At 36.0% G+C, this 12,408-nt stretch overlaps 2 protein-coding genes and 1 non-coding gene across 8 annotated transcripts in view; 1 reads left to right on the top strand and 2 right to left on the bottom strand.

The window, feature by feature from the left end:
* Positions 1-12,408, top strand: part of LOC133531428 (uncharacterized) — a 357,292-nt gene that overhangs the window by 196,024 nt on the left and 148,860 nt on the right. The gene's annotated exons all lie outside the window — the stretch shown is intronic.
* Positions 1-12,408, bottom strand: part of LOC133531205 (ubiquitin carboxyl-terminal hydrolase 8) — a 53,937-nt gene that overhangs the window by 17,881 nt on the left and 23,648 nt on the right. Inside the window, exon 1 of one of the 6 annotated variants that reach the window (XM_061869376.1) lies at positions 6,829-7,432. The exons of the other annotated variants lie outside the window; for them this stretch is intronic. Within the exon in view, the coding sequence (XP_061725360.1) occupies positions 6,829-6,894 (66 nt within the window). The 5' untranslated portion in view covers positions 6,895-7,432. Of the gene's footprint in view, positions 1-6,828; positions 7,433-12,408 lie in introns of those variants that run through there. 6 annotated transcript variants of the gene reach the window in all.
* Positions 1,458-1,529, bottom strand: Trnaq-cug (transfer RNA glutamine (anticodon CUG)). The gene has a single exon. It is a non-coding gene; the product is annotated as a tRNA-Gln (tRNA).

Here is a 12,408-nt window from a genome sequence, read left to right as displayed (position 1 = left end):
CAGTAAGCTCAATAAGGCTTGTGTTGAGGGTACCTAGACAACGATATATATAATATATAAATATTTATAAATACTTAAATACATAGAAAACACCCATGACTCAGGAACAAATATCCATGCTCATCACACGAATAAATGCCCATACCAGGATTTGAACCCGGGACCATCAGCTTCGTAGGCAGGGTCACTACCCACTAGGCCAAACCGGTCGTCAAAACCGGTCGTCGTTCTCATGTTCAAACTACGTGTTGGATTGTAATGAAACTTTGCACATACATGAGGTCTATCTATTCCTGTAGTTAGTTTATATAGCTCCAGTTTATAAGCAAAAGAATGTTACGAATGAATATTGATGGACGGAGAGCGGTAGACCCAAAAAACTATGGATGGATTGTGTGAAAGAGGGTATCAGAAAGAAAGGAGTGAGTGCTGAGGTGACGAAAGATAGAGGAGAATGGAAGAGAACATGTTGTGCCGACCCCACATAACGTGGGATAAAGGCAGGAAGAAGAAGAGTTTATTATTTATTAAACAAACGAAACAGAGCAAAAACAAGTTGTGTATGAAAAACTTAAATTCAGTTTCAGATAAACTTAGCTAGTCGTTTTAAAATGAGAGCACAACTACTTTTGTTTGGAGAACAGTGCCCCTAGTGTAAATTTAGTCGATAGCGAAGCGTGACGTACGCGTTTGCGTTAAGTCTCATTTTGTATGGGTTTTTGAACAGCGCGCCAAGCGGGACGTTTTGGAAAGTCAAAAATCTCATACAAAATGACACTTAACGCAAACGCGTACGTCACGTTTCGCTGTCGAAAATATTTACACTAGGGGTACTGAGCTTGCTGGGGACCCGTAATGAAGACTGGATAGAACTCATGTCTTTATGACATGAATTAATTTTGTCTCCATATCATTAGAAAACAAAGCATACGTTTGTACGTACGTATCTTTACTTTTTTTTGCGCAGCGTAGACCTAGATTAGGTGCACATAATTGTCCATGTGACTTAGTTAATACAGTGTTCCCTAGATTTTTACAAATGCCAGAATGTATTTTAATGACGTACCAAACGATAGTAAGCCCAGATAGGCTCTGTACCTATAAAATACTAAATAATGGCAGGAAACTTGAAAATTTTTGTATTTAGTCATATCTGTGAACCTAAAAGTTGAACATATAGGTACAAGTTTAGATATTGAATGTAGGTACAAGAAAAAATTGTGCGTGGAGTCCCTCCGCGCGGAAGAAGTGAAACTTCGTAATGTGGAGATGAAAATAATGCTCTAAAATACATATGGTATATATTAAGAGGTAAGTGATACGAAGTTCACCGGGTCATCTAGTAATGAATATTATACATTAAAATAGAACAACAACTTGAACAATCGATTTAATAATACATATATTCTAAAATTCCTAATTAATAGAAAATATAAAAAGAAAAAATACAAAAACTCATGTTCCACCGAGATTTGAACTCGGATCGCTGGATTCAGAGTCCAGAGTGCTAACCATTACACCATGGAACCGGCTGAGCTAATCGACGAATTTACTTATCACAAACTTTTACTACTTTATGTTACCGATTATAGCGTTAAACGTTTAACGCAACCTTGTTGGAAGTCGCATAAGAAGTTTCACTTCAAAAATATGCAAATTCGTCTACTCCGTCGTCTGTCTGACTACGGCACAATAATACCTAAACCTATCCCCTATAGTTTCCAATCTCTAATTGACCTATCCTCCGCTGCCTTTAAATTTGCAGCGGTGCCGAACATGAACTATTGACGCGGCCGCAACACGCGATTCCTTGCATTAATAATTGCACGTGAATAAAGTAGGAGTGCTGTAAAAAGAAATACTTTTCTTTAGGAAACTCGTGGAAAAAGCTAAAGAAATGTATTTTTATGAAGCATAGGTAATTGTAATCGAGCATGACTTAAATGTCTGTACTGTGGGACTAGATTTTGCCCATGAATAACAGCCCGGTTCGAACTTTAAGGGACGTCAAAAATTTCCTAAAGACAGGATATGGAAGTGACGTTTTTGTTTGAAGAAACGTCACTTTTGACACTGACATATCTAATCCATATCCTGTCTTTAGGAATTTTTTTTTAGTGGAGGCGCTAAAATAATACGAGTCCATCTTTAGCGTTTCCGGCCGAGGCATTACAAAGATTATTTCTTGTATTTATTAGTCAAACACAATTTACACTATCCAATTCAGTAAGCATTTTCCGATCCCGCCTTTTTTTAATTTTTATTCACTTTTAAGAGGTGTTTTTCTTGTCGACTCTAAACTTAGAAGCATTTTTGCAAAAAAATCACAAATAGCTACAAAAGTAAAAACGCCTTAAGCGTGAATTGAATAGGGATTGAAGTTTTTTTTAAAACAAGTAATTGGTCCTATAAATAACCTAATTTTATTTTTGAAGGAAAACTTTGCGCCAAAAAAAGACCTTCCATCCATCACGAATGACAGATGATGACAACAATGAAACATTGTAGTAGTGGTGGTTCAGGTGCTACAGCTATTGCCTACTTTCCAGCTTGGTTTTAGACCATCTATTACCACATTTCCGAACAGTGGCGTGAAAAGAATATTATTATTATTATTTGCATCTTGGATTTCACGGGCCTATAAGTCCCGGTGTTTTGCTAGACTTGGGGATATAGATCCAACACGTAGAGGCCCCTTGGAGAGCTTTAGTGTCATGTAGAACGCCTGCTGGAACCCAGGCAATAATAGACACATGAACCGGTCGACTATTGTAGAAAAAACGAATAGTATGACAGTCCATGGATTGAAGTCTGGGTGGACAATGAGACTGGGTTATTGCAAAGACGTCCGGGCACCTGCCATAACAATAGCCACATATTATTATTATTTGTCTGTCTTACCATATCTCGGGACCATGGGGTCCCGGACCTTTGGGAGGCATGCGTGGGGCCGAAGCCCTTTAAGACAAATTAATCTAAAAACAAGGGATACACGTGGCGGATACCATCTCCGAGCGCATAATATGATACATCTGGAGATGGTCCCCGCCAGGTGCAAAGACTATTGCAGTGCAGCACTTTTGTGCTGCGATGGGATCTAAGGTCATAAGGCTATTGGTTTGAAAGTTGGATGGACTGGATAATAGGCTATGGGAGGAGACTAGCGGACACCTGCCGTGACAATCAGTCTCGGAATTGTGTAAGACAGGTGGTGACTCGCCAACTCATTATTATTATTATTATAGTTTGAGGCTCGGGGAAGGTCATAGGGTAGTCTTTATCATCATCATAGCCACGACAACGAAGTCGCGGGCAAAAGCTAGTTAGACTAATAAATTTCTAAATTCTCAATAAGATACCAAGACCAAACTTTAAATGTCCGCTTCAAGTAACTTGTTGACCGGCCGGCATGGTAGTAGAAATGACTACGAAAACACCTAACCCACCCTGTGAAATTTCAACCGTGTTGATAGTCACGTTGGCGGGCACGCCGGCAGTTATAGGACGTCTGTGACGGGCGCGGCTGTGGGTTGTTGCCCGTCGGGTAAACACGTGTATGCTAATAGGTAACAAGCCCCTTGCACCGGCAAAGCCAGACCAACGGTCAGGTGTCGTTTGGGCTGGAATATGTATATCAGCAACACGATATCCGTGGAAGGGGTACAGCTAGGAAATTAGAAGAAAACAAAAGATATGACGCGCCGGGCGGACTTCCGACGGAAGATATTGCCTACGCGCAGGTTTTTACCTTTTATTTATTTATTTAATTGCTTTTATCTTAATTACTCTGAAAATATACTTCTGTTTAAAATTTTGCTTATTAGGTTTCTCGGTTAAATAACTATTTAGCAATTGTATTCTACAATTATACTAATGGTATGCAAGTTAAAGATATACATATATAAATATAGTTCTCTGGAATTGCAGGCGTCCATAGGCTATGGAGACTGCTTACCATCAGGCGGGCCGTATGCTTGTTTGCCACCGACGTAGTATAAAAAAAAGTCACGCATATTTCCCGGAGGGGTAGGCAGAGACCAAGGATTTCCACTTTCTGCGATCCTGATAAACTTCTTTCGCTAAGGTGAAAGTGAACATAAATGAATACATATTGTCGACATTTTTTCTATCGAGTCAATATCTTTTAAAGTCAAATATAGATTCAAAGATAATATAAATAACTATTATATTGTAAGAACATGATGATTATGAAATTATGTATATTCACAATCCTTTTATCCTGCTACTTTGTCCTACTTGAATTATGCATTTTGTTTTCGTGAAAAGTGAACAACATGCCATTGCAACGTTGAAACACAAACAGTCCCGTATATAACACGTTAGTTTCATGTCAAAACCACACATTAATTAAGTACTCCGCCTTAACCTTGAGTTATATAGGCTGTTTCACTTAAACGCCCAACTTGAGAACTTTAATACAGCTAGTCTCACGCAAGAAAGTAATACAGTCCGCTTTAACTGTTCAAGAGAATCATAAGAAAACCTAAAATATCATATACATGTACAATGTACATGTACGGTCAACCAATTTCATTCCTAGGCCACTATAGAACCATGTCATAATGACTTCTACGACAGTGCTTATTGAGTGATGCATGTCATGTATAGAGTAGTTAAAGCGACAAGGTTCTATAGTGGCCTAGGATTCAAATTGGTTGACTGTACTTACACGGATTTATTACAATATTTGCGAAGCGAATACAGCTAAAATATAGTAATAACAAATACAACAGAACTCTTGTGTGACTTCAAAAAGTTTAGACTTCAATTTTTTTTTTCGATATTTTTAGTTACGAATATTATTGAAATACACGGAAAAAACAGTTATGTTAAATTTACAGATAATTTGTAAAATTTACAGAGATATGTGTTAAATTTACAGATTTCTCTGTAAATTTTACAAATTATCTGTAAATTTTACATAACTATTTTTTCCGTGTAATTGTTTAAGGTAGATACTTATTTAATTTCGCTGTTCCACCGACATGTTCTTATCTTTGGGTCATTTTGTTTAGAGTTGTACAGTCGCCATCAGATATATCGGAGCGGACAAGGTGCTCACAAATCTGAACACGCCTCTATTGTCAGTGCGCTGGAGTGTACACTACACTTGTTATAGATGTGGGAATTTTTATGTCATTTCTACTCAGGATCACGAGCTGTTTTGTTTTGATCTTAATGGAAAGAAGGGTCCTATAATTTCTATACAAGTTTCGTTCCTCCCATTCCTATGAAAAGTGGCAACGGAATAAACATCTTGGGACACTTTTTTTTTTCAGATTAGGATCGAAAAGATTAAGGGAGGTATGGGCATTGTGAATGTCATCTCGCTTTGTGTGGTAGGGCACAGCACAGCGGATGTCATTCCAGATCTAGAGCAGAGCCCAACTGGGGAAGTACCTCCACCTTACAGAAAACCGCAGCCAAATAACACTAGACCCTACTCTTAGTGTTGCGTTCCTGCCGGTGAGTAAGGTTGCCAGAGCTCAACAAGGGGTGGGGGAGGGGTTTAGGGTCGGCAACGCGCATGTAACTCCCCCGGAGTTGCAGGCGTACATAGGCTACGGAGATTGCTTACCATCAGGCGAGCCGTATGCTTGTTTGCCACCGTCGTAGTATAAAAAAAAGCTCGTGATTCTAAGTAAAAATAATTGAGAATATTTTGTTTTAAATAAACAGAATGACTTGGACATCGCATGAAAACACAATGTATCTCACAAGTAATACATATTATATTAAATTAGATCGTTTAGTGCGATTGACAAGTCTATCTATTTATTTATTTAAACATAAAAGATTTTTAATATTGATATGGTCGCTATAAGATGTTGTTAGGTTAGCTAATTACGTAATAAATTAAGACAGAAGGTCCCTAAAGTAGGGACTGAATAAATTAACCGACTTGGTATTACATGGATCTCACAACTTTTTACGGTAGAAGAACTGAGTTGCGAGATTTGTTTTTTTTTACAAGTTATGTTTTTGATGGCATATTAATATTCCAAATTAAAAAGTGTAGGGTACAACTTAAAATATTCCTAACTAAAAAGTTTAATTACGATCAGGTTTCACCGAATTTAGTTTAGTTCCTAGCTATAAGAAGCATTATAATAGAGCGTCATTGTATACAGCGAGAGTTAGCCAGCGATTTTGCTTCGTATTTAATGTTCCAGTTTGAATAGCCAGTCGCAGTCTACTTGTCCAAGATTGACCTCGGCTTGAATAGTGGGTCCAGTGTACACATTACATCCATCTATATCGTATTTACTAACACTGGTATATGTGGCTAACGATACTCCTGATACGAGTGTACATCGTTTGAACTAGTACTTACCCTTTTGAACGTTAGACAGTGTGGATTTGCGAGAACTTGACCTTGACCTCCAACTTAAGGACCGTGTTGTCAAAGTCAGGTGATACGCATTATATCTATATAGTATATAATATATCTACACTTACCCATTTGAACCGCCAGAAAACGTCTTGTTGCGAGTATTTAGACAAAATATTACTTGTGTCCTAACTGTCCATCTACAGAAGTAGAAACGCGAAGCCCTTCTACACTCAGTTATTCATTGACTTGGCGAATCCACATAGGTGGATTTTATATTATGTTTCCAATTCCAACTACTTACTGGTTTGAACAGAAATACAATGTGGTTTTGGGAGTACTTGAGCCTGACCTTGACTTTGATCACCATGTTAGCTGCGTCTATACTGCAAGCATCGCTGCTAGTATTAGCGCACAATCTTGATTTTTATGTGACCTCAATGTGAAATCTGGACTCCATTGTATTTACAACTCACCCGTTTGAACAGCCATACGATGTGGTTCTGGGAGTACTTGAGCCTGACCTTGACCTTCAGCACCATGTTAGCTGTGTCCAGCGGCAGGCATCGCTGCTCGTAGCGCAAAATCCTTATTTTTATCTGAACTTAATTTGAAATTGGACGTTTTTGGTCACGCACGGTTTTCTTGACTGTATTTTAATAGGTTTCTTTGAAGAAAGTTTGCGTTTATTCAGAACATAAATAAATGTTAAGTGTTTTGTTCTTGAATTCTAAATTGATATAATGGCCACCCGCTGTTTTTACGACTTTGTCTGAGTCGTAACTTCAGTTCCGATTTTAAAGTAATTCAAGTTAAAAAGTTCTTTTGTTTCTATTTCACTCACTTTACGTTATTATTTTATCACTTTTATCAACTATTTACAAACTACTTAATTAATAACTTCTTAGACGATAGATTTAGTTATTTTTAAAATAGCTTGATATTCAATTCTCGTAAGACCAATCTATTTATAGAGTAAAGTTTATTCCATATATCTCAATTTAGTATATTTTGATAACGGGAAAACTAACACTAAAAGCACTATTAGATAAAACATGAAAATAGTTGAAAGTATATTTAAAAACATCAGTTTAAAAATTATCGTTTCACAAGCACATTTACGAATTATCTTTTATAGTTAATCAGAACTTGATTTTAAAAAGTTTGTCAAGTCATTGTACTATGCAACTTTTGTTGAATAGCTATTCACTTTCAAGAAAATTTATACTTTATCATGATACTAATAAATCATTCAACTCTTTGTTGTTAAGCATAAATTATTTCACGTAATCTCAGCGTAATACAATAGTACGGTTACGGTATCTTGTGCTCGATATAGAAGTGTTCGTGTTATTTGAAATCCTAGTTTTGTTCTTCACGTCAACTCGCAGTTTCGCGCGAAATTTCCCACTTTTTTTAACGTAATTACTTTCGCATGGTTTATGAGCCAACTGCAGAATAATTTATACGTCAGGTCAACTTTTTCTAGGTACAGAAGTTACGTTTTTTATTGTTTATGGTAAACGAGTTACCGGCGGTGAGACGGTGGTACAACTGACGCGTAGACGTCTGGAAGGGTGGCTAGAAGGGTGGGAGGGGTGACCACGCTTACAGCGGATTATAGGAAACAAACTACTTATTGCGTTTTAGTTTCATGTGCGAAGGTCAAGGGTCCCAAAAGGAGCTATTCCGCCGAGTGTTAATGTTGTAAATCTGTTAGTAATGATTTTGTATTTTATTACAAAGTGACCTAATGACACTAGGGTGTTAACTTGATTGAATTAAAACTAGTAGTTTACCCTGAATTAGAAAAAAATTACTAATGTCATTGCGTAACAACCTATCCTCTGATAGCACACTTAAAAACATCAAAATGCCGGGACGTGCCCTTAGCCAGCTCCAAGTTGAACGTCAGAACTTCGCTTCGCTCGGTTGTTCGAATATGACAGAGTTTGTAATAACATATTGATTTTATTCCCTCTGAATGCTGCATGTGATCAATCCCGGGATGAAATTCAGTGGCTAAGCAAGCCTGACTCTAGCTTATAAAAAGGCCTCCTATTCTATTCTGACTTGAATCTTTATTTTGACAAATTAACATTAACATATTTTGACAAGTCTGGGCTAGAGGCTAATATGAAAATCTAACAGTTTGGGTCTTTCCAAGGGTTCGATTTCGAGGTTTTCATTATATTTTTAAGTCCACAATATATTTTAATGATGCAATAAAATAAACACAAGTTGTCCTGATTTAAACATCGGAATTCGCAACGTGTATTAAGCTATAGGCTAGTGTCGTGGCCCTAGGTATGATAGATTGCTCTGATTGCGCACGACGTACGCTAAGCACCTTGTAAAGAGAGCAGAAGGTGCTAAGTGGGCTTGGTAGTATCCAAAATTAAACCTGTTTAGTGTTTATTTCATTTTAAACAACCTTTTAATTTCTTTATGTAATTAGTTCTGCCTTTATAATATTTAAGATTTTATTAACTACTTCCGTATTTATCTTTTTCCCTAGTCTTAAGTTCAAATACTTAGTTATGCACGTGTCCTTAGAGTAAAAAACAAATTTTAATTATTTTTTACAAACTTATAGTTTTTAGATTTTTCTTGCCAAATTTCATAATTCTAGGTCAACGGAGTACCCTATAAATGTTGATTCCCTTGAGAGTATCGAAATGTATTTTTAGTTTATGGCGTTGAGTTGCTTTGCTCAGCAGTGGGACACCGTATAGGCTTATAATTAGGCATCGGAGTTTTTATCGCATGATAAGACTAATGGCGAGCTATGGAGTCGACATTAGCAATAAAATTCAACTCATATTCATACTCATACTCATTCATCTATTTAATTACTAATTTTAATTTTATTATCAAGGACAAGAACGTTGATGAGTTTGTAAACGATCCTTTAATTTTATCTTTGAATATGACAAATAAGAATAATGATCATTTTTTTATTAATTATATTAAGAAATTTCATAAAAAAACTAATTTATATATTAAAAGAGGTAAAAATAATATTAATATAAATTAATCAATACAAAAAAAGCGGCCAAGTGCGAGTCGGACTCGCGCATGAAGGGTTCCGTACAATTTAAGACGTATTAAAAAAAATCTACTTACTAGATCTTGTTCAACATTTTACCACTTTGGACACACATTTTACCACTTTGGAAGTGTCTCTCGCGCAAACTATTCAATTTAGAAAAAAATGATATTAGGAACCTAAATATCATTTTTGAAGACCTATCCATAGATACCCCACACGTATATGTGTGATGAAAAATTTTTTTTTTAAATTTCATGACGTATTAAAAAAAACTACTTACTAGATCTCGTTCAAACCAATTTTCGGTGGAAGTTTACATGGCAATGTATATCATATATTTTTTTTAGATTTTTCATTCGTTTATTTTAGAAGTTACGGGGGGGGGGGGACACACATTTTACCACTTTGGAAGTGTCTCTCGCGCAAACTATTCATTTTAGAAAAAAATGATATTAGAAACCTCAATATCATTTTTGAAGACCTATCCATAGATACCCCACACGTATGGGTTTGATGAAAAAAGTTTTTTTGAGTTTCAGTTCTAAGTATGGGGAACCCCCAAAATTTATTGTTTTTTTTCTATTTTAGTGTGAAAATCTTAATGCGGTTCATAGAATACATCCACTTACTAAGTTTGAACAGTACAGCTCTTATAGTTTCGGAAAAAAGTGGCTGTGACAGAATCGGACAGACAGACGGACATGACGAATCTATAAGGGTTCCGTTTTTTGCCATTTGGCTACGGAACCCTAAAAATGGTAATTATTCTTATTAAATATTGAAAGACAAAATTAAAGGATCGTTTACAAACTCGTTAACATCCTCGACTATAAAATTAAAATTAGTAATTAAATAGATGAATAAGTTTGAGTATGTATATGAGTTGAATTTTATTGCTAATGTCGACTCCATAGCTCGCTGTTAGTCTTACCATGCGATAAAAACTCCGATGCCTACTTATAATAATAAATAACTCGATTCTAATATAAATTTTGATAAATACTTAAATACATTGAAAATATCCATGACTCAGGAACAAATATCCATGTTCATCACACGAATAAATGCCCTTACCAGGATTTGAACCCAGGACCATCGGCTTCATAGGCAGGATAGGGGGGTTCATGAGAGCAAATATCTGTGATGCACTACAAAATCGCAGCAGCCTCAATAGCATCCTAAAACCATTGTTATACTGGACTCTAGGGCCCTGAGAACCTTTTGCGTGTGCAATGAAATTAAACCTATTTATTATGATTGATGGTTTACGTTCCCCACAGAGAGTACATCAGTTGATAAAGTTAACTCACACATTTTAGTCCTTATTGAAACGTGATAAGATCTACCTCTCGTCATTTTATTGATGGTAGTAGCCGTTCTTGGTATTTATTCATTTAGACGAATTCGTGCATGGTAATGGCATTAAAAATGATTACAGGGTAGCAAATTACTGTAATTTGGTTAAAGGCTTTTATTAATTAGTCTGTGTATTTTACGTGTTTAATATGGCTTGTTAGCTTGTTGAGGATAATATTGGCTTTTTAAAACTTATTTAAAAATTGGAACGAGTTCTGTATGCTCCCCAATTGAATATAAAATATCCTAAAGGTACTTTTTAAAATAGTATTTTATGCAACCGTTGTGTGGAGTGGCGTGGGTTACAATGTGACCCGGAGCCGCAGGTGTAGGTGAACATTGTAAAGGAATACGCCACGAGCATTTTTTGACCTATACAACGTTGCATACAATACTTTTTCTGCAACTTCTGACTTATAAATAAAATGCAAAATTAATAAGTGCGGGATACGTTAAAATGAAAAACATTATATATAGTGAATTTTGTTTAATTGACGTTCACTAGACGGTGATAACATTAAGATCAAATTAAAAAAAATAGTTTCTGTAAGGTGGCAGCAATGCACTTACATAGTTTAAAAACAGTATTAATTTTGATTTTGTTAGGTTGGTAGCCATTAATCGCAGTATCGTTTTAGCGATTTTAAAGTACAATTGCTGTTATGAGTAATAGACAATGTAGACTGATTACGTTTTTCTGTTAGAGAGTTCCTTTGGCTATAGTATACGATTGCATCATCAGATCAGCTCCATGTTAACCTATTATTGCATTGTAAGGTCCCGTTTGAAAATAAAAATACGAACGACACTGTGCCAAAAATATGTATACACCTTAATATACGGACAATAAGGTCGTGTATACGTATTTTAGGGACTTTATTTGTATCGATATTTTTAGACGTGGCTGTATTATTAATATACGAAAATAGTCTAAATTTCAGCTCAATCAGACACCGCGGAGTGGTTCATATTCAGGTTTCAATTTGAGGTACATACATATACAAGATGGGCAAATAAGAGTGATAAACTCTAAAACTGAAAAATAAAATAAATGTTTTTTTATTTTTTATTTTAAAAATATTAATTGCTGAATTTATAACATATATTTCATAAACATATAATTCAGGGTTGGCAATTGTATACGGAAGATAATTTCTGCCAAATGTCTACCTCTAGCAGCAAGCATTTTTTTCTCAAATGTTCGTTTGTTCAAAACACGTTGTTTTCTCGATTAATTTCGACAAGTATAACGGGTTAGCACTGATTGACTAGCACGTTAATTTTTCGCGGATTAGCAAAGTAATATTTTAGTTTTAATTAGTATAGATCCGCAAAGTAACGCCTTATTCTATTCAACTAGATTTAATCAGTGCTAATGCTACTAACGCCGCGTGTAGAAGACCCACTCGTGGCAGAGTACGAGGCTTTGGACATTCGTGTCATTAGCTTGATTACAACACTTGGTTACTGTTGACTGATTGTGAACCTTAATGCAAGGTAATAAGGATGACCAGTGCTCAGTTATGTCAGTATCAGTGACTTGGGCTTACGTGTAATGCGTGACACGTTGTCCAGTCGCCGTGAAATATATCTAAGACCGCGTTGTTCTAAAATTATATAATATGGGAACATGGACTCTAACACCGTG

This window comes from Cydia pomonella, chromosome 2, assembly GCF_033807575.1.
Source record: "Cydia pomonella isolate Wapato2018A chromosome 2, ilCydPomo1, whole genome shotgun sequence".
Classification (NCBI taxonomy): domain Eukaryota; kingdom Metazoa; phylum Arthropoda; class Insecta; order Lepidoptera; family Tortricidae; genus Cydia; species Cydia pomonella.
Note: the sequence above shows the minus strand (reverse complement) of the source record. Positions and strands in the feature narration are given on the sequence as shown.